General features: G+C 34.1%; 1 protein-coding gene across 1 annotated transcript in view; it reads right to left on the bottom strand.

Annotated features, from left to right (window-relative positions):
- The window catches only part of TMPRSS15 (transmembrane serine protease 15), a 135,759-nt gene that overhangs the window by 54,457 nt on the left and 57,422 nt on the right, over positions 1-23,880 (bottom strand). Inside the window, exons 11-16 of the mRNA XM_023227525.2 lie at positions 21,245-21,350; positions 20,799-20,949; positions 18,565-18,700; positions 9,323-9,412; positions 6,701-6,826; positions 3,960-4,100 (exon numbers count right to left, since the gene is read on the bottom strand). Of these exons, the coding sequence (XP_023083293.1) occupies positions 3,960-4,100; positions 6,701-6,826; positions 9,323-9,412; positions 18,565-18,700; positions 20,799-20,949; positions 21,245-21,350 (750 nt within the window). The remainder of the gene's footprint in view (positions 1-3,959; positions 4,101-6,700; positions 6,827-9,322; positions 9,413-18,564; positions 18,701-20,798; positions 20,950-21,244; positions 21,351-23,880) is intronic.

Here is a 23,880-nt window from a genome sequence, read left to right as displayed (position 1 = left end):
ACCTGAGTCCATCAACAGATGAAGACAGAGAGAGAATATGGTATCTTTGCACAATGGAATATTATGCAGTCACAATAAATAATGAAATTCTGTCATTTGCAATAACATGGAGGAAACTAGAGGATATTATGTTAAGTGAAATAGCGAGGCACAGAAAGACAAATGTTGTGTGTTCTCATTCATAGGTGGTAGCTAAGTTAATTGATTTCATGAAGATAGTAAATAGAATGGTGGTCACCGGAGACTGAGAAGGGTACTGGGGAGGGAGGATAAAGAAGGGTTTCAATGGGTACCAAAACAGAGTTACATAGAAGGAATAAGACCTAGTGTTTGGTAACACAATAAAATGACTATAGTTAACAATAATTTATGGTATATTTCAAAATAACTAGGGAAGACAATTTGGAATGCTCCTAACACTTAGAAATAATAAATGTTTGAAGTGAAGAATATTTCAGTTTCCCAGATTTGATGGTTGTAAATTATATGCTTGTATTAAAATATTACATATACTCCATAAACGTGTAATTATTATGAGTCCATAAAACACAATTTAAACAAACTGTAACTGTAACTTTTGATGAAAGAGATCTGTCTCCATCTTCCTTTTGACAATCCATTTTCCTCTTTTCAAGTCTTTTCTCCCTTCTCATTTTCAATTTAAAATAGGGATTTAAAGATCTACTTTTTCTTAAAATTTTGTTTCAAGATGCTTTCACTTTTGCAGATGGTGGAATGTCCTGTGCTGTTAGTCTGTTCTCACGCTGCTAATAACGACATACCTGAGACTAGATAATTTATATGAAAAAGGAGAATTAATGGACTTGCAGTTTCATATGGCTGGGGGAGCTTCATAATCATGGTAGAAGACAAAAGAGGAGAAAGGCACATCTTACATGGCAGCAGGCAAGAGAGAAGATGTGCCGGGAAACTCCTTTTTATAAAACCATCAGATCTCATGAGACTTATTCACTATCATGAGAACAGCACAGGAAAAAGCCACCCCCATGATTCAGTGATCTCCCACCAGGTCCCTCCCACAACACATGGGGATTATTACAATTCAAGGTGAGATCTGTGTGGGGATACAGAGCCAAACCAAATCACCTGTAATTATTTCAATTGTTTGGATACCTCAATAAATCTAATCCCCTATCTGTTAGAGCACAGTATTTTTTTTTAAACCTCAATTACTTCAGGTTTTACTATTTATCTCAATTCCTTTAAAAGTATAACACTTCTTTCAAAAATCCTTTCCTTGACAGAATTCTTGAAAAAAATTTAGGATGGCCTCCAGTAGAATAGTACTAGGCATTAGATATTTACTTGCTTTATTTTATGATACTTTGCAGAAGAGAGTACAGAATTTTACTACATTTAAATACAGCAGTTATTGACTCTTGTATATTTTTTAGTTGTGGGATTTTCTCTTTAAAACATGAGAAATATTACTTCAGTATTACTTCATTGTTTTAATATTCATAATTGAGTGAAATATAAAGCTGATCTTATTTTCAACACCTACAAAAATAATTTTACTTATTCTGCTAGAAATTTTCAGAAAAATTTCCCTCTTGAAATTTAAAACTTCACACAGAAAGTGGTATAACACCGATTCCTGCTTATTAATCTTTTTTATTGAACATGCTAAGGCTTCATGATTTTTCAGGTAATTTTATTCAGATTCAATAAGTGTATAATTTTTCTTTCATTGTATCTTTCACTATTAGTTTTGATCTGCTTTTTTTTTTTTTTTCAATTTCAGGAATGTTTATTATTTGCAAATTTGGTTTGGTGTATTTTCCTGCATGCCCGTTATAGATTCTCATATGTTTCCATCTCTCTTTATGTATTGTTTTTTCATTCTTCATCATGCTTTTCTGCAGCAATTTTTGTGGAAATGTGTGATGTGTGTGTTCTGCACAAGAGGTTCTTAATAATTGTGCAATTGACCAGAACACTAGGCTAACACACTGCTAACAAAGGCCTCTAATTAAGTCAGAAAGATTTGATTATGGCAGTTTCACAGAAAATTGCTCTGGCCAAAGATGGCCATCTTCTTCCAAATTTCTTGAGAGGAGACTTTATTGTAATGTCACTTGTGGGAGCCAGTACTGTGCAAAGACTATTCTATCAGGAGCCAAACATTATATAATAATTTAAAAAATTAGGTCATAATTTTACATATAAAAGTATTGGTGGTAACAGTTTGTGTTTTTCTGTCATCTAAAGTTTGCTATTAACTAATTTACTTTCTATATAACTGTAAGAAAGAGTTAGTTTTTTTTGAACATTACATAACCAGTCTGTTTTATCTCAAGTGTGCTCGATTATTAACTACCAAAATGTCCTCATCTATGTCCATCACCCATCTATACTTTAAAAGTATAACTCAAATGTTGAATTAAATTAAAATAATAGGTTCACCACAAAGAGAAGGAAACTAAAATACCAGATAAAATAATTGGCAAACAAACAAGGTTATATATAATCATCAGCAACAAAATAAGAAACAAAATCAGTCATTCAATTCAAGATGACATTTTAAAAATTATGTTGATTAACATTTTCTAAAGCAATGATCAAATTTTCTTCTAAGTTAAATTCTTGCCCCCCCCCACACACACACTTACGTAAATACATATCTATTGATATTTGCATCTCAATTCTTCTTTATCTAACAAAATCATGTCATTTTCTATACTTATTCTTTTTAGTGTACTCCATTATAAGATAAATTATAATTTTGTGTAGATCTCAAAGTGTTTACTAATTATTTTTTATTGATCCATGTCACTGTTGCTTGTAAGTAAACAGAGTAGCTTCTAAAATCACTTACAAAATCCAGATTAATCGATTGAGCTACCACTTACTTCTATCTAAGTAGCATGGATATTACCAGTTGTGGCTCATTTTCAGGCCAGATGATAGACCCTTTAATTCTTTGCCATAAAGATTAAAGCAGGCAGCTTTCTGGGATGGTGTCCAAAGTCCTGGCCAGTTGTGAGTGGAGGAACAAAGATAAACATAGCCTAATAGCAGCTGGATTTTGTATTAGATAATAGGCCAGATGAAGACAAACTATCCAATCCTACCTCTTTTCTAGATATTCAAGTGTAAGACATCAATTGCACAAATACTTCTCTTCCTATGGAAGAGAAAGAAAGATGTAGGAAGCAGCATATATTCTGTTTTTCTAACCTATTTGCACCTGGAAAGAACCACTGAGTTGTTGGGTAGTTCTATGAGACAAATCATAGTCCAAGGGGAGTATCAAGTTGCACAATTTATTTGCAGACTGCTGAATGCAAATATATGCAAATACTAGATATATATATATATCCACATTCATACATATCCATATATATATATATACATATACATATATCCATGATGAACATGCCACTATTTTGTTTGCTCTTGTTGATTATTTTATGGATATAATAAAACACCCAGTGTCGGAGGGTTGGGCATGCCAGCAAATAGCATTAAATTCCTACACTGCAGTGCTTTACTCCGGTTATCTCCAATAAGTTAATGATGTTAATTATTTAATTGAATGTTGTTGGCATGCCAACACCTCTCTTGCCTGTTTCCTTCTTTGCTCTCTGAAAATGTTCTTGACATGGGAAACATGACAGTCTTCCTTCCTTACAGGATCAAGTATCCTACTTCTAACATTTAACATGGCCCTCTTCAGTGAACAAAATTCAACACTCCTTACACATCAGAGAGGTCCAAGTAAGTCTGCTAAAAACTTTTGTGGCTTCCTACTTTGAACAAACTTAGGTAATGGTAATACAGATGTAAAGGAGGAGAGATAATCTTCATTAAGATGAAGAAGAATGAGTGTCACAGAAGGAAAGCATTAAAATCATGATTTTGGCCTTGAAATTCTGTATACCGTTGCTGTTTTGCTCCGAAAGTTATGACGCAATGTGTGATTTATGGTCTCTTACCTGGAATCCCCAAGTGATAGCCAGTAGTGAAGTTTGCTTTAAACCCTCCTCCCGCCGACGCATCGTTAGTAATGAGAAGCACAGTCATTCTATTGGTGGTAGAGAACACATCCTTTACTGGACCAGGCCCTGTGTACACAGCTGTTCCGAAGGAAAACGAGACAACCAGTGAGATGATCCTTTGGATCTAGAAGGAAATGTACCCCACATCTCAGTTCCATCTGCCAGACATAGGGCTACATATTACATGGCTCACTCATAGAGCAGCCATAGGTAAATGAATGCACACATTCTTTTACATTTTGAACACTCTTCAACAAAGCCAACTTCTCTTTAAACATTTTTGATATTACTTGAGGGCAGCTCTATAATGTAATGATGAATTACTTATAATATATCTGACTTAGTATCACTGTTATTCAAAGCTCATGTTATCTCAGATAAATGACTACTTATAAAGAGCTTTATAAAGCAATGGAGTTTATAGTCACCTTTAGTAAACTGCTAACCAAACATATTCAGTATTTTTTGTGTGTTGAATCATAAACCTAATCTGAAGGATGGATTGTTTAGAGATTGAGAATATTAACTGCATAGTGGCTTTTAAACATTTTCCCCTTAATCCCTCGGCTTTGGGGATTTCATAAACAATAAAACAGTCTTTACTATATTTCAGCTAATTAAAAACTACATTTATTTTAAAAAGTTTTATATAAGGGAAGCCCTGAAAGTGATTCAATTTCAAAAGACCTTCCTGCCTACAAATTTTAAAACAATAGCTCAGAGATCTTTCTGGAATTCTTATTTACTTTTCAATGATTTGTTTAACTATTAACAGGTGAAATGACACATTTTATTTTTTTAGATGATGAGCAGTCTGAAGTTTTTATTTGAAGAATAATTGGATCTAAAATGGGAAAACTATTTAAGATTTTTTATATGTGTATAAAAGAACCAAATTTCAGATTCCTCAGTTCTTGCCAACCTTCTAATCACAACAAAATTTTCTTTATTTGTTCTATGTGTGACTCCCAAAATCCTGGGCTCCCAGAAACCCAGGAAGCTCACACTCTAGAACTTTGTGAGATTTTGCTGCAGAATTCTGCATAAGGGCTGACTGATGAAAATGTTGGGGAACCCTCCCCACCACACTGTCCCTTGATGCGCTCTAGAAAATTTTCTCTGGAGTCTTCATTGATTAGTTGCAGCATTCATGTGATTGTATCCTGATTGCATATCTAACAGATCAGATTTTACTATAAATGATGAATACAAGTCCAAAGCACAGTTAGATACAACACTTTTTTTGGGTGTGGGGGGGGCGATAAAATACTTCTTACTTGTATCATTTCATTCATCATAATTGATCATTTAAGCATCTTTATTTAATGTGTGACTTATCAAGAGACACCTTTTTTCTTAAAAATGACCAGCCTGGCCAATATGGTGAAACCCCGTCTCTACTAAAAATACAAAAAATTAGCTGGGCATGGTGGTGGGCACCTGTAATTCAATCTACTCAGGAGGCTGAGCCAGGAGGATCACATAAACCCAGGAGACAGAGGTTTCAGTGAGCCGAGATCGCACCACTGTACTCCAGCCTGGGTGACAGAGCGAGACTCCATCTTAACAACAACAACAGCAACAACAAAATGGTGTTAGTTAAATAACATATTAGCTATCATGTTTGACTGATAACTTTTAAGTGTGTTAGCATGTATTCTATGATCTATAGAATACACAAAATTTCCTCTATCATAGTACACTCTGTAAAAGCACAAAAATTTCCTCTACAGTAGTACACTCTCCCTAGGCTTATTTAAAAATAATCGATAAATAAAAAAGAAAAATAAACTTTGGTCAATTTTTGAAGCATTCTTAGGTACCTATACAGAAGCAGCTAGTACTAGAGACACAGCCAAAGTAATAATAAAATGTAAAGTAAAACTCAAATTGTGTTGTATAACAACACAATTTGAATAGTTTGAAGTAAAATAAAAACTGATTTAATAGTTATCTTTGGACATCCGATGTACATATAAAGAGAACTACATAACGGGTGTCCTTCGCTTCTAGTCTCCAATGTGTAGTGCTTGTGGTAGTCGATTAATACCAGCTGGTTGGAACTGATGATTCAAAAATTTGTCAAGAATAGTTGAACTCATGGAGATAGAGAGTAGAATGATGGTTCTACTGGAAAGGGTACTGGGAAGGGTGGGGGAGTGAGGATGATTAATGGATACAAAAATATAGTTAGAATGAATAAGATCTAGTATTTCACAGCACAATAGGGTGACCACAGCCAATAATAAGTTACTGCACATTTAAAAATAACTAAAAGAGCATAACTGGGTTGTAACACAAAGACAGGAGAAATGCTTGAGGTGATGGATACACTATTCACATGGATGTGATTATTATGCATTGTAGGCCTATATCAAACTATCTCATGTGTCCCGTAAATACATACACCTACTATGCACCCATGAAAATTAAAAATGAATTTAAAAAGTGAAAATAATTAATCCTGCTTTGTGAAGAACGTTCAAGAAAAATATTATGTTGTCACTATTTTAAATATGCCCTAAATTGTAAGCTCCACATAAACTTATGCCACCTTATTATTGTATTTTCATTTTGCAAGTTGTAAAAGAGTGATTACATTTATTAAGAAATGCTCTTTCCATCAGAACAACATCTTCAGCTACACAATCTTTACAATATTCAGACTGCAGACTTACCTAAGAGCAAGGAATCAGCTTCTCCACCATCTCTTATTTCTACTACATCGTTAATATTTTCTAAGTCAAATTCTTGAAAATGAAGTTGTATATTCTCTCCTTTTTGTGCATTTAAAATCCAAACACCTTAAAAGTAAGAAGTAACATTTAATTTGGAACACACTTGGTGATTTCTCTTAAAAGCTTCACTCTCTTGAGAATTTCAAATAACTTAAAAAAAAATTTTTTTTTTTCATTTCATGAAAATCAGTATTTTGAGGTGTTTCTTTTTTGCTTTCATTACTTTTTTTGATGAGAAAATATATTGGTTTATTCAGTAATATTTATAGTAATGTTTCAATTAAATTTGAAATTATTTAGTATAATTGATATTTTTATGAAATAGAATACTTTAATCAAAGTTTACAAATATTATTTTACCTGTACAATATAACATTTATGAATATCAAAAGATACTAAAATTATAGTTTTATTTATTTAATTTTCCATGATCAAATTTAGAAGAAAATTAGGTAATTAAAATGCAATTTATAGGACAAGTAAGCTTTAATATTTATTTTAAAAGTTTCTGCATTTATTTACATTTAGTTCATTAAAGAAACAAAAACAAAATGAAACAAGACAACCAGCATCAATAAACACTTCTTGTTTTTACTGATTTCTGAAATGATTTAACCTTCAGATTTTTTTCTAGGCCATTCTTCTCTCATTCTCTATTAGTTTTCTCATTCACTCTTAAGAAATATAACTGTATTTATATAGTAACAATTTCTAAGTCTTTATTTTCTGCACTTTTTTGAGATGCAGGCAAATTTATCTACTTATTTACTGTCTATGGCTGTACATATTTCAAATCCAACATGTTCTAAAGAAAAAGCAGAATTATCTCTTTTGCAAACTCATTTATCTTATCCTTCCTATCTCAGTGGCACTACTAATCACCCACTCACAGTTCTCTATGCTTGCAACCTCAGCACCTTCCCTAATCTCCTTTCTCCTACCACACCCAATCAATCACCAAAGCCTGTTAATGCTACCTCCTACATCCTTTGAATCCCATTTACTTCTCAATGTCCTTTGCCACCATGACAAGAGTTCAAATAACTATAGTTTCTCATCTCCCAGTTGGTGATGCTGATGGTTCTCGTCCCTTACCGTCGATCTCTGATCTAAAATGCAAGCTCCTTTTTATCGCCATTTTCCTGTCAACTATTCAAAGAACTCCCTACTGCTCTCAGAATGGAATTCAAACTTTATAGCATGGTGCAAAATCCCTTCACACACAATTTTACCCATTACCATTATTTAATTTTTCTTGGAGATTCAAGAAACAGTTGTCTCCTACTTTAGTATGTCAAGGACTCTCCACGTCTCTCCACAAAGTCCTGCCTTTACCCTTATTATAAAAGTATTTTGGACATTTTGTGCCTGACAACATATTGAGTCACCATCTATACTGTGCTACATTTGTGTCTTCTTTACTTGCTTCAGACTAAGAAATAAAGTATTGAATACACATTTGTCGAATAAACAAATACATTTAAATTTAATAAATTTCTCCAAATTGTTTCAATGTTCCACTGCTTGCTGGATTTTTCAGATTATCACTTTGTTCAAATGACGTTTAAAAGATGTCTCCAGTGTGAAGCAGAGATAACTTTGTTTCCCCAAACAAGTCAAATTAGATTAGTTGCTATTTATTTTGGGGGGATGAGTTATCTGTCTACAATACTGACCCTACATGCACCTATAAAAGTGATGCTCTCTTATCTCTTGATCATCTGAAGTAAGAAGGTTGGCTTTTTCTGACGACATATTTTCCCCACCACTGGGGCATTTCTTTCATTGACAGAATTCTCCATTTAGCTTAGTGGTCTTAACCATGCATGGCCATGGAAAGATGTTTGTTTCCCAACCCAAACTCCTGAAGTGGAACCTTTGTAGGACGGGCTAGGGAATCTGCATCTCCAACCCAATCTTTATGTATCTCTATATGAGTTTCTCTATTTAGGAACATTGATCTAGAGGTAGTCTTTATGCAGTTTTAGCAAACTATTTTCTCTAGACAAAATTTTTAGTGATCTTTCTTATAATTTTATTTTTTATACTGGAAATAATTACATTACTGTAGCTATCTGCTTTATTGACTCCAGTGTATATTTGCAAAAAGTGTGAATGCTACAACAGGTTCTTTACTTTCTAATACTTCCCATTGTCTTTGTCCTTTGAAATTGCAAACTTGTTAAACACACTGTAGACATTATATGCACAGACAAGGAAAGTGATTTAGAAAGTGGTGTCTGGAGTAACACTGGCTCTCTCACTGTTGTTATTCAACTTCTAAATTTGGAATTACAATAATGACACCTGCTTCAAGAAGTTCTTGTGGGAAATGAATGAAATAATGTATATTGGGCATTAACACAGTGCCTGGCATGAAACAAATGCTGTATATATTTAGGAATTATTGTTATTTTTGTTGTTATATTAAGCAATCTTATAGGTAGACATGACAGGTGTACCCATGTTTGACAAATTGATAATCTACTTTGCTGTGCCAAGGGGAGATCTACATTTCATATGGAGATTTGTTTCTGATGACCTGGAAAAGAAATGACTCACAGAAAGCCAGATTAGGGTAGCTGTTTGGAAAGTTCATAGAACTGAATGTTGTATTTGGCTCCCACAGTTCAAAAGGTCCTCCACAGTCCGCTGAAAAGGAAAGCAATGGGAAATCATTAGTAACACAATGTTTATTTCAGAGAGCTAATACCATATGCCAGCGAATTTTCAATTACATTTCTTAGAATACAAATTTTGACAAGCAAATTTTAGTCATGTAAGGGTAAATGTTGCAGTTTAAGTAAAGGAAAAATACTTAATAGATTAAATAGATAAGAACTCTAATAATCAGTGATGTTGAGCTTTTTTCACATGACTGTTGGCTACATGTATGTTATCGTTTGAAAAGTGTTTGTTCATGCCCTTTGCCCACTTTTTTGTGTAGTTGTTTATTCTTTTTCTAGTAAATTTCTTTTTCTGGTAAATTTTCATATAAAGTTCTTTATAGAAGCTGGATATTGGACCGTTGTCAGATGCATAATTTGCAAAAGGTACCATCTGACACCAGTCAGAGTGGCTATTACTAAAAAGTCAAAAAATAACAAATATTGGAGAGTTTGTGGAGAAAAAGAAACACTTGCAGACTGTTGGTGGGAATGTAAATTAGTTAGACTGTGTGGAAGACAGTGTGGTGATTTCCCAAAGACCTAAAGACAGAAATACCATCTGACCCAGCAATTCCGCTACCAGGTAGGTATATACTCAAAGGAATATAAATCCTTCTATTATAAAGACACATGCACACGTTTGTTCATTGCAGTGCTATTCAAAATAGGAAAGACTTTGAATCAACCTAAATGGCCATCAGTGATAGACTGGATAAAGAAAAGGTGGTACATATACACCATGGAGTACTATGTAGTAATAAAAAATAATGAGATCACGACATTTGCAGGGACATGGACGGAGCTGGAGACCATTATCCTTAGCACACTAACACAAGAACAGAAAATCAAATTCTGATCAAATCAAAATCAAATCAAAATCAAATTGAAAAAAAAAAGATAAGAACTATTCAAAATTTCTTTAGTATTCTTAAGGCCCTTGTGAATCTTCAAGAAAGCATGATAGTGTGCAGCACTTTCCTAAAATTATTTATACAAAGGAACTTTTTTGACAAATATCTTTTATAAATAGATTTCATAAACGAAGGTATCAAATCCCTAATGTAGAAAATGTTTACTTACAATAAAAGAAATTCAATATTTACCACTCTCTAACGAGAAAGGCTAGTAAATCATTTAATTCTGCAATTCTTGATTTTCCTTTTTTTCCCTTTTATTTATTTATTTATTGGTAGTCTTAAGGGGAGGCTTCACTATTCTGCACATCGATAGTAAGGAAAGGGAGACCAAGTGAAACTTCATTTGCTTAATGAATGCTCTGATCTGGTAGCCAACATTGGGCAGAAGCCAAATGGAGACAAGTAACTTATTAAGACAAATTTATTAAAACAATAGAGCACGGATCTTCCAGCTCAGAGTCTGACCCTTTAAGTAGGTAGATTAACTTTATAAAATTCTTAACATATTTTGGTGTTTCATTTATTAGAAACAAATTCTAAAGTAATGTAAAAAATCAACAACTATTTTAAACACTCTAATTATATCTACTTCTTGTTACCATTATTATGTTTTAAAATAAGACCAAAAGAAGAAAAGTAACCTAATTTGAAGAATGCAGAAAACTGGAATAAATATATTATTTTCTATTATTAAAGGTGTATAATACTGGGATTATTTACCCCCAATAAACTAGAAATCAGATTATGGGAGGAATAACTAAGTGTCTCTACATCTATGACAGGGTCTATAGCCATACTCTCTTCTTTAATTTCTCTTTCATATATCATCTGCCTTATTCCTGTAAATCACTTTAAATTCATGTGCATCTTCAAAATTTACATGTAACTCACTGCTTAGATTTGAGTTTCATGATGCATATGATGGGAGAGAGAAGGCAATTACTCTGACTCAGTGTTGGGATCCTTGCCAACCTGTCCTGTTCAGTAAAGAGATAGGGCATGATCCTATTCTACATGACTCCCAGGGCCAGGTTTGTCTAGACCCAGATGAACTTATCAAAATAACAAAATGTTTTACCAAAGCTTGCAAAGTGTTTCCATGCATGTTATCTCATATGGGGAGAGAATGCAGTGCATAAGAGGAGGATTTGTTGGAGTTACTGGATAAAAATTGTTGCTCTGAGTTAGTTGTCTTGGAGACAACTAGATATCTATTAAGGATTTTTTGGATTGTTGTAAAATTCGAGATAATTTAAGAAATGTTCCTATGCATTACCTGCCATACTTAGTACTGGTTTTCGAGGCAACCTTGCGGATTAGGTAATTACTATTATTATTTCAGCTTTAAATGGAAAATCTGAGAATTACAGATATTCACTTGCTTGTTAATGCCATACACAGCCACCTAGTGTCAAAGTCAAGACCTCATCGTGGTTAATCTCAAGCTCATCCCACAGCACTTTACTGTCTCCTATTGGGTTAATTAAACTTTGAATAATTTCCACCATCTGGTTCACACTGCCATAGGCAGGGTTTCAGTTGAGTCTCTATAACTGGCACTTCATAGGTACATAACAAAAAAAGGGCAGTGGATGAAAACACTGACAAGTAAGGTCAAGGATGGGTAAACCTAGAAGGAAGAAGAGAATGTACACGGGGTGCTAAGAAAGGCATGTGAACCAATGAAAGAACAGCAATGGAGAATAAGGGCAAGTTCTCAACAGGAAATCATGACTAATTTACAAAGATTTCGGAAGAAGGGTCTACCACAATCCTATAACCTCTACATACACATGGCACATTTAACTTCAATAATTCTACATTGCTATGAAACACTTCTTTTTATCCTTAATGAGACCAGTGAAGGAGGGAATGTGTAACTAACTGCAGGGACAAATATTCCACTCAGATATAAGAGTGGGAAAAAGTAACTGCCTATTTCACAAATTTAGCAGTGGCCAATAGTGGGTTTTTAAAAAAATGTTTTTGTATTTTTTACCATTATTCTTATTTTATCCTCAAGGAACAAGAAAAAATGTAAAACCTTATATTCCTGATATAGTAAATAGCTGAGATTTGGAAAATGCATTGGATACTGACATAATTGAACACTTAGTGTGCTATACTTAAAGATGAGTAGGTAGGATGTTAATGAGTACATAACAAGAACTCAAACGTTGTCAAGTGTAATAGTTAAACCTGTCAAGGCAGGCAGTTTACTTAGGATTTCTCCACTAAACACAAGTCTTGGAAAATGCATCCCTTTAAAATACTTAAGTACTTTTTGAAATGCATTTAAATTATAATTTATTATCAAATAACTGACCAATAAGACATCTCTGATCCTTGGCCTGATAAAATAGATCAGTTACTCTCTGCATATAAATGACTGTAAAGAATTGGCAAAAGCACTTTAAGTCATTCTAAATATGATGACACAATTTACTTTAATGGTGGTGTTGATCTGGCAGAGATGTGGCGTGTGCTTCTAATAGAGAAACTAAAGATTAATGAAATGTAATTCCAGATATCACAGTCATGCTGTGCCATTAGGTAAAACATCCTCAGCCAGGGAAAGAGAGTAAAATAGCCTGTCTGGTATAGGGAATTATATTCATTTACAGTGTTAAATTCCTTCTTTTTTTTTTTTCTGGGAGCTGTTCTCTCAAACACTTGTGTTCTGATTAATTTCTTACTATGCCACTAGGGATTTTCACTGCATATTCTATGTAAATAAGATGCAGTATTTGGCAAAGTGATTGCCAAGGATAGATATTTTCCTTGATGCATGTCATTTTTACTCCATGCTTAAGCTTCTGCTGTCCATGAAATAGTGTGTTAACGCAGGGGTGTTTACTGAGAGGTGAAAAGGAGAAGAGCCTAGCTTTCATCTACAATGAGAGGGCTTTAATTAAAAATATTTATGGCAAAACAAGAAATGAGACTATGGGAAAAACAGATTTTTGATTGATACTTTATGTGATAGAATTAATAGATGTAGCTTGAAAAATAATACAGCCTATTGATTGATGTTTGAATATATAAAAAGTGGCTAATTTTCAAAATTGGCTATTGTTTTTCATCATTATTGTAATAGATACTCAAATCTTTTGGTATTACAAATAGCATTTTAAAAGTTTAGGTTGTAATTTAAAGTAAAATATTCCATAAAATTTTGTGTTCATTTTATCAAAATTTATGTTTGCATTAACAAGTTATAGTGATCATTCCTGATATAAATATTTTTATTAAATGTGCAACAATAAAGTTCAGATTTTTTTCTCTGTGCTCTAAATTTGGTTATTAATAAAAATCCAGACAATGAGAGCTCAAAATCATAGGCTATTAGTTTGTTTTGTTTTGTCTTGCTTTGAGATTGAGTCTTACTCTGTTGCCCAGACTGGAGTGCTGTAGCTATTCACAAGCATGATCGTAGTGCACTCCAGCCTTGAACTCCTGACTTCAAAGCATCATCCTGTCTCAGGCTTCTGAGTAGCTCGGACAACAGGTATGTGCCACTGTGCCTGGCTCAGGCTATTAGTTTTAGAGGTAAAATAGTTAAAACAAAATAAAACAGCCCAAAACACACTGATATAAGTGTATATGTTTGCAGTTAATATGGAGTTTGCTACAGGTTTGACTATAAGTCATACTAACGATACAGAAAGCAAGCAGTTCTGCTGAATATGGCTATCAATTTCACTGCTGAATAAGGCCATCAATTTCAAGAGAGGTAGAGAGGTAGACAGGTACTGATTGATTCATATCTACATGAAGAACTAAAGTTACATTATTTAGCTCTAAGTATTAGGTCACATCTACAAAACTTTCCAAATTAACTTCCCCCCTACCCCACCCCAGAGAGACAGGGTTTCGCCATGTTGGCAAGGCTGGTCTTGAATTCCTGGCCTCAAGTGACCTGCCCCCCTGAGCCTCCCAAAGTGCTGAGATTAGAGGTGTGAGGTACCGCACCCGACCATGCCCAGTTACCTTTAATTCACATTTGGAAGCAGAAAATGGCTTTAAAAATGGTGAAATAAAGAAAAACTGTGGAAATAGAGTGAATATTGTAATATCTAATACTATAGCTAGGTGTTTTTTTTTTTTTTTTTTTTTTTTTTTTTTTTAATTAGTTTTAACAGCCCCAGAAATAAGCCAGGGGCCTGAAATGTGGATTTTGTTTTGTATACACCTATTTCTATTCAGTAGGTATCTTGTCATGAATCATCAAAATTGTTTTAAATTGGCATGATAGTCGTGTAATGGAATGTTTACTCTCTTAAAGTGTGCTCAGTGCAATCCCCACATTTAAATTCATTTGTACCAACATCACAGAGCAACAATTGTAGAACTGATGCAGCAGAAAGTTACTAAAGTCATGAAATGGAAGAATCTCTGTGGTTATAAAAGCCGAACTTACATTTCCTCAAACTAGACACAATGTGGGTTCCTAGGAAAGAAGGAGGAAACTGAGCTTTATTACTCAGTCACTGGTCTGGGATTGTTTTCTTCCCTAAATGCTCTAAACGTAGCCAAAGAAAGGCTATTAGCCAGTCAGCCATGGTTTCCTTTTATTACTGCTTAAACAAGTCAGTGATCTGGAACCAAAAAAGCTCTGCTCAAATAAGAATTTCACTGAAGCAATTGCAAATGGCATTAGAATGAAATTGTTCAGAATACATTTGATGGTAATTAACATTTTCTGCTGTGAAAAATATTGTCTTGAAGTGAACCATTTGGAAACTGGAACAAACAGACTCTGGGCAGATTCTAAAGTTTGTATTTTCAAATCAGATGGGTTATTCTTTCATTATAATTTCCCTATTGTTAAAATAGACGGGGACACCAAGCTTGACATCAAGGCGTTCTCTTTTTCTCTTTCTGATTGGAATGTAAATATGAAGACTATAAGGGTCATATAGATACATTTTTAACTTAAGAAGCCATATTTAAAATTTTGTTTCTATGTATGTATGATGTAAAAAAATTACCTCAAATTTTCTATTTTAGGTAGTAATGAGATGTTGCTACATTTTAAATATCAGGTCTAAGAATCTATGTTACTTCCTCCCAGAAAATTTTTCTTCTTTATTATTTACGAATAAATAGAGGAACAAACTAGCAGAATTATCAAGAAAATCTATCACGTTAAATGACTGAAATATCAAACTAGCAAAATGTTGCTAGTATTTGGTATCTGTAAGGATAATTAATATTTATCAAGCCATCTATGATTTTAATGATGCTGAATGTTGTTCTTGCACAAAAGTGTTCCATATAATAAATAGGTAGGGTGTGGGTCACCTACAAAAAATGAAATGAGACAATTATTTTCAAACAATGCCATGAATGCAACATTACTGCATTTATGTGAGTATTTTTTTCTACATCCATCCTTACCATCACTTCCAAACTTTAGTTTTGGTGCCAAAATTTTGTTTAACAAAAGTTTCATTTCATGTCACCAAAATAAGAGCATATTCAATGTAGAGAGAGATAGAGACAGACAGAGAGAGAGAGAGAGAGAGAAAGAGAGAGAAAGAGAGAGGCTTAGTCCATCTCTAATAGTATTTACTGATGACCAGTTATTGTGATGTTAGGAACCAGTCATACACTGATAAAGCAAAGGTAAATTTGACCTAGAGTTGCTGTGAAGGAACTCACTTCTTGTCACAATTTTATGACCAATATTATTACATGAGAATGTATGGTACTTTCCTGCTTTGTCATCAATTTTATGAGTATCATTCTGTCTTTTATCTGCATGCTTCCTTAAAGCCTTCTTTTGCTCACATTTTTTTTCCTCCAAAGTCCTCTATCACTTACATCTCTCATGTATTACCTTTAGGGGCACATAATTATACATTGCTTTAAATATTTATTTATATAATTTTTTCATGTATTAATGGTTATTGCTACATCTTACATTTCATCTGCAGTGTTTTGCAGACAGCAGATATTTATAAAATTTGAATGAATGATTAAATATTTAGTAATTTATATATATCTCATATAAGCATCTAAACATGTTAATAATACACAAGATAGTAAAAGCAAACCAATCTTTTGGTGGAATATAAGTGCTCATTCCATATGGTGGCATGGGATCGATATGACAATATAACTACTATCTTCAACATAACGATAGCTCATTTGTTACATGTTCTCAAATACCCATAATTAATCTTTAGAACCTTTTCATTGTTAAAGTCACTCATTTGAAAAGTCTACTTTTTTCCCTTGAAGACTGGAAGAGAAAAATATATAATTTTGGAAGTAAACCAAATTTGGATAGGCTCTCCAAACTGATTTGCTGATATAAATTTGGTAAAAGTATTAAGTGTGCTTGGAAGAAAATGAGAAACGGAAAAAGTACTGTGTTTGCGGGATCAGATCCATGCAGAACTAAACACATAAGAGATTTAACCCAAACAAAGCCATAGAGCTAAGTCAGTTTCCAACCACCACAATCCAAAGAAAAAAGTGTTGTTTTTTTTGCATAAAAACAACAGTGTAGTGAAAAAATCCCTATAGAAAGTCAGTGGATGTTTGTTATTACTCATTATCATAGGCATTTTTCTTTTGTCTTTGTTTTTCTGTCAAATCCCTAATCTGAAAGTAACATAAAGTGATTGTCTTCTTTGACATGGATAATTTGAATGGTAATGGGTTTTGTTCTGAAATGTCATGGTTCCAATTTGACTTAAGAGCACAAGTAGACACAGGCTCGATTTGGTCCTTTTGAGTTAAAAGATCTTATAGGACATTGTGAATCTTGGTCACTTCTCAGCAGTAACACATGAGTGGTTCCATGAAAGGAACACACTCCAAAGTCTTACAAAGGTACTGTGATAGTTAATATTGAATGCCAACTTGATTGGATTGAAGGATGCAAAGTATTGTTCCTGGGTGTGTCTGTGAAGCTGTTGTCAAAGATTAACATTTGAGTCAGTGGACTGGGAGAGGCAGACCCACTCTCAGTCTGGGTGGGCACCGTCTAACCAGCTGCCAGTACAGCCAGAACAAAAGCAGGCAGAAGAACGTGGAAGGATTAGACTGGCTGAGTTTTCCAGCCTTCATCTTTCCCTCACGCTGGATGCTTCCTGCCCTCAAACATCGGACTCCAAGTTCTTCAGCTTTCAGGCTCTTGGACCTACACCAATGGTTGCCAGAGGCTCTTAGGCCTTTGGCCACAGATTGAAGGCTGCACGATCAACTTCCCTACTTTTGAGGTTTGGGGACTTGGACTGGCTTTTTTGCCCCTTAGCTTGCAGATGGCCTGTTATGAAATTTCACCTTGTGATCATGTGAGTCAATACTCCTTAAAAACTCTGTTTCATGTATACATCTATCCTAGTAGTTCTGTCCCTCTAGAGAACGCTGACTAATACAGGCACTATTTAGGACAAAAATATTTTAGGTGATCTAGGTCTATATGTTCAAAGTCCAGACTTGATTAGTCATTGCTATTAAATTATTTTAAAAATAGACACAGTAGGTTTCAGACTTAACTAAACTCTTAAAATTACTCCTTAAGAAGGCCACAAAAACCTCAGGGCTCCCTCCCCAAAAATTACAGACCATGCCAGATGGCCAGTACAAAATTTTTTGTATTTCAGTGAAAACAAAATGGAAACCAGCTCCTTTATTACTTTCAAATATAAAAAGATACTAAAATGATCATTAATATGCTCGATAATAAAGGTGGTTTTCATTGTGGATTTATGTGTAACATGTAATATTTTGCTAGCTTCCGCTTGGCTTATATTTTAAAGTCTTTGATTTTCAGGAAAAATAAATACCAGTAGGTTGAGATAATGAAAATAAGCCAAAGGAAGGTCTACCTGAAAATAATTATTGTTTTTTGTTTTGTTTTGTTTTTCTAGAGACAAAGTCTTACTCTATTGCCCAGGGTGGAGTACAGTGACATGATTACCGCTCACAACAGCCTCAATCTGTAGGGCTCAAGAGGCCCTCCTGCCTCAGCCTCTCTAGTAGCTGGTACTACAGGTATGCACCACTGTGCCCAGCTAATTTTTGTTTGTTTGTTTTGTTTTGTAGAGACAGAGTCTCGCTATAATCCTCAGGCTTGTCTCAAACTCCTGGCTTCAAGCAATCCTCCTGCTTCAGCCTCCCAAAATGCTGGAATTATAGCTGTGAGCCTCCACACCTGACATTAATGATTTAATAAGACAAAATACACATGAACGTTACTTACTAGGAAGTTCTGGTGGAGGAGTTGGCACCAAAGTTGGTTCTGGATAAAGACTCCCATTGCAAATCCCATGTGTTAGGCTAATGTCATCCAATGCTATATCACTCAGGATCTTGTTTTTAAAAGCATTAAAAGCAACCTGTAATTCAGAGAGGCATATGAAATGATTTGATTCCATTCTAATCTTCTCTGACTTGATTCTTCTTGTGAGCCCAAGAGAGTCAATATTGTCTAGAGATTCAATGTTGTCACCTCAAACTATATGGTGACCAGTTAATACATAGTGAAATCTTGACAGACCATACTTTTTAAAACCTTCTGCTGAACCCAACTCCCTTATTATGTGTTCACACTGGCTAAATTTCCAATGGTGTCTTCCTTCTGAGTTAGTCAGTATTGTTACAGTTTCTATCTCTCTGTCTATCTGTGTCTTTTTTATGATATTGACATACTCCAGTGTACTCTGTCATGAATATATATCATCTGGCAGGAGAAAGCAATTTTCTCCCAAATTTCTTCTCTCAGCAATATTAAACATTCAGGTAGTTTTCTGCCTTCTTAGAGCATATAAAGCCTGAAGAGAAAACACACCGGAGGTGAAGGGGACGAGAGAAAGTATGAGCGTAAAACGATCATTCAGGACCAGCTGTTACTGGTCATAGTTCACCTAGGGTGTTGATGTGGGATACTGTGCAAGGGTGATGCCTGGAGGACACAGAGCCAGACTTGGAAGAAAGGTCCAGTGGCCAGAGGTAACATATTAGGTTCTCAGGAACATTGCAAATCCCATATGTTAGGCTAATGTCATCCAATGCTATATCACTCAGGATCGTGTTTTTTAAAGCATTAAAAGCAACCTGCAATTCAGAGAGTCATATGAAATGATTTGATTCCATTCTAATCAGAAACAGTGGGTATTTTAGCTGTACTTTCCTGGATCCTGTGCTATGTAGAAGAGGAAAGACATAAATTGAATGTCTGCTATATGCTACTTGCTATGCTAGGCACATGGTATACATTGATCTTACTTAATTTTCAACAGTCATTCATTCACTCATTTGTTTATCCATTCCACCTACTTCATACCAGACATTATTTCAGTAGGTATTATTTCCTTCCTTACACATATGACCTAATTAAATTTCAAGGAGACTATGGTGACTCGTTCATGATTTCACAACAAAATGGCAAAGCCAAAGTGCACATATCTGTAGAACTTGACACTCTCGCACCACCCCATGAGCTGTGAGAAAATGGACCCAATTATATTACATTATAAAAGATGCTCAGTGAGTGTAGCCACATTTGGCCACTGCAATACTGACTTCCCCTTCTGCTCTCTCTTTTCTCCCCAGCTGTTCCATTTAGCCTTCTTTGAATTATCAGAAAACAAAATTGGAGAGGAAACGTCCCATAAAAGGATCAAATAAGACGACAGAAAAGAAGGAAAAAGGAAGAGAAGGAAAGAAAGAAAGATGGGAGGAAAACAGTTGAGAGTTATTAATTATTGCCTACCTTACACCAAGTCATGGGGAAAATCTGAAGCCTTTGATGATGGCAGTGTCTGCCCAAATATACATCTTCTGAAAGTGATACTCTCGTGTTTGAAATTACCAATTTAAAACATTATTAATTTGGTCAAACTAATCGCCTCTATTATGCCATATTTTAATTGCAAAGACCCTCAGGAAGAGAATACATTAAAGTGTTATTTGAAAAATTAATTCACCTTAATGTGAAATAAATGATCAGAGACTTCCCAATGATACAGCTCATATAATTTGTTCCTAAAGGAAATATGTGGAGATTAAATCAGAGTGGGGCAGGGTGGGTGAATGCCGATGGGTGTAGGTGTAGAAAAGGGCGGGGCTGGCCTAAGTGGTATTTGTGAAAAGCTGAAAATTGCAGGTAGGCAGAGGACTTAGAGATAAATGGTTGGCCTATGCTAGAAAGTTGCTGAAGGAAGTCGAAATATTCTAAAAGTCTTTGATGTATTTTATGGACCATTATAAGCTGTATTTTCGTTAGCACATTGTTCCTCAATGATGGTTTTTAATAGGCTAATGAATAAATGAAAATTAAATATTCAAAGATAAAATATGAGGTAGATTGGGCAAGTAGAGAAAGTGACTTGATTATCTTCAGAAAATAAATTAATTTTTTCACCGTATCATTCTAAATATAATAGTACCACCACAAAAAGAATACAAATATAAATAATAAAGTGTTTTGCAAACCTTAAATTTAACTGTTTCATTTAGGGTTACTTGTCCATAATTCCAATTGTCTCCATAATTTCCTTCCTTTTGGAAAACTGTCTTCTCCATATTTTGGTCATTGCTGATATTAATGCTTAATTTATATACATTTTCACCATACATATGATACCTAGTTTGGAAAGAAGCAAAAATGTTTGGATTCCTACAACATTAGAATAAGTCCTTTTCAGAGCTTTTTAAATTCTTTACTTTCTTTGAAACAACCTTTTTTCCCTCTGGGTTTTGGAGTTGCTGGGGATGGGGAGAGGAGTCTATCAATGCTTTGTTGCTTATCAGTTGGGAAAGTAATAGTATGTGCATTAAAACTTTAGCCAACATCTTAGTGAAATATGAGCCTGGTGGCCTGAGCAAGGCAATGTTACCCATTAAATAAGACAGCATTTAAACAGGTGTCTACAACATACCAGAAACTAAGGCAAGCTGGCTCCAAAGTGGGGTCCAAGGGGAGGCTTAAAAGTCCCACATGTTCTTTTCTCCCTCCTGGTCCAGTTGGGGTGGAAATGTAAAATCCTGTAAAAATAACAAAAAAAGTTTTATTTCACTTAAATATTGCATTTTCATTGTGTGACATGTAGACTTTGTAAGCAGGAAAGAAAAATTTTAAGATGAAAGGTTAAGGAAACATATTTTGATATAGTGGACAGGACACTAGACTCGAGCTCAGAAAGCAGTATTTTTGCCGTAACAGATTGTTATTGACAAAAATAGCTTAACACTGGGTGTCCCACTTTTTTAAACAAGAGCCTTGAAGTGGAGTACCACCAAGGATATATAAAATTCTGACTTATTATGAGTCACTAAATAATCCAGCCCAGTTCCTGACTTAATTCTAGTTTACTAGATATTTTGATTAACTCACATCTTTAGAGACAGTCAGTACATGAGGATATTTAGAGATGCTAGTGGACTAACTCAGAATATACACACACATGTATATAAATACAAAACATTTAAGAGTTTCTAAGACTTTCAGTTTTATATTTCACTGAACATTTCATATCTCTAAATAAGAACGTGCCTTATTTTAAAACAGTCTTATCTTTCTTTAGTCCTGTGAATGATAGGTAATCAGATCACCGAGGAGCAGGAAGCATGCTAATATGTATAAAAGCTTTCAAAATAGCACAAGGCTCTGCATAAAGTACTTTTTGGTCTGAAATTCATTATTCCAACCAATGATTTCAGTCATTTGAAGTTTGCGAAGGGTTACTGGAATAACATCTTGAACATTTTCTTAGGGGAATTCATTCTATTCTTAGTTTCCTGCTCACATATTGTGACAGGAAGCAAGAATCATGTAACAAGATATTATATAAAGCAAATGTGATGTTGGATTAATCTAATTTGATTGGAATGAAATTTTTTATGAGATGCTGAAATTTAGTGTTTACTTGAAATCAAATATCTTCTCTCTTGTGCTTTCCAACAGAAAAATATAGGCGATGTTGCATATAAACTTTAAACTCATTCATTATGAGATGCAAAGTAAGAACAAGGCATAAAGAAAAGAAGCTAGTGGAACTGCCTGTAGATATATCAATGGATATTTAGATCAGTGAGGCAAAAATTATTCAGAATAAATGAATGTTTTATCAAGGTGAAATTATGGTCTAGTGGCTTAATAAATGTAATATGTACTCATTTATTTACTTTATATGACAAACTGTAAAATAATACTATGTTTAACATTCTGCATTATTAACAAATTATTCCTATTTTACATAATGCTGTAATATTTCATGAGTACATATCTTAGCTATTTCATGAGTGTTCTAATTATATGAATGGAGAAGAGTGGCGTAGGTACACAAGAGAGGTCCCAGAATCCACTCTCTAAATGCGCAACTCCAAATCACTTTTGAATTTACCTTACTTTTGATTACTTAGAACGTAATTGGGGAAGAAATAATTGAAATACCACTGAATATCATGAATAAATACTCAAATGGTTAGCCTATTCAGAAAAATTTCTAATTAGCTACCATTATATAAACACACATTATGCTCCTATTTATGTTTGGCCATGTTGACAGTCAATAGTTATAACTAATTTGAAATAATTTGAAACTGGTTTTCACTTATTAAGCAGTGATCTATTTGGAGTTTTCAGTATGATCAAAATATGATGCTATGAGTTTTTTTTTTGTCAGTGATCAGGTAAAACATAATTAATTATGTAGACTATAGTACCTTATAAATCTTGTCTAGAGTAAATATCATATTGGTTGCATATTACTGAATATAGTAAAATAATATATAACATTAAATTGCTATTTTTGTGATATCGACTCCATTCTTTAGTTAACAAATTAGAAGATGAATAAAATCCTTCATAAAATGCTAAGGTTAAAGAGTAGAAATTTGTAGTTTATATAAAACTGTACTTAGTCTAACCACTAATTGTCCTTAAATTTCATCTATGACATTTTACCCTAAGGGATCACTTGATCTCTGATTAACACACGCCAGATGCAGAAGAAATTATTGTATTCCAAGGCATCCCATTCCATTTTGACATGATTAGAAAATTATTTTCCTTTTTTAAAAAAATAAGCTTATACGCACCTATTATATCTAATTTTGCCTTGTGGGACTATTTGCAATATAACATATTTGTTAGCTCCACAAAAGTTTAAAGGCCACTATTACATCTCTCCTAAGTCTTCTCAATATTATCCATCACTTTTTCTTCCTTAAATAATTTTATTAAGGCATAGTTTCAATTTGCTTCTTTAATTTGAGAAGCTGTCAATTAGTTGTACATTCAGTTGCTTCCACTTAAAGTACAGAAACTCACATTCACACAGCATGTCTGTTGGGCTATCTCACCAGGGAACAGAGTAGAAACATCCCAACGCATGGAACTATTAATAGAGACAGACCATCACTGTCACTATTTCCAAGTGCATCTCACTTCCAGTTCTCTGATTCTTCATGGGAATCATCTCTTACACCATTGCTCAATAATGCTTTCTTATGCACAAATTAGCCCCTTGTTCAAGATCTTTTATTATCTCTGTATTTCTTATTAAACCAAATA

Source organism: Piliocolobus tephrosceles, chromosome 19, assembly GCF_002776525.5.
Source record: "Piliocolobus tephrosceles isolate RC106 chromosome 19, ASM277652v3, whole genome shotgun sequence".
Lineage (NCBI taxonomy): Eukaryota > Metazoa > Chordata > Mammalia > Primates > Cercopithecidae > Piliocolobus > Piliocolobus tephrosceles.
This window is presented reverse-complemented; position numbering and strand designations above follow the sequence as displayed.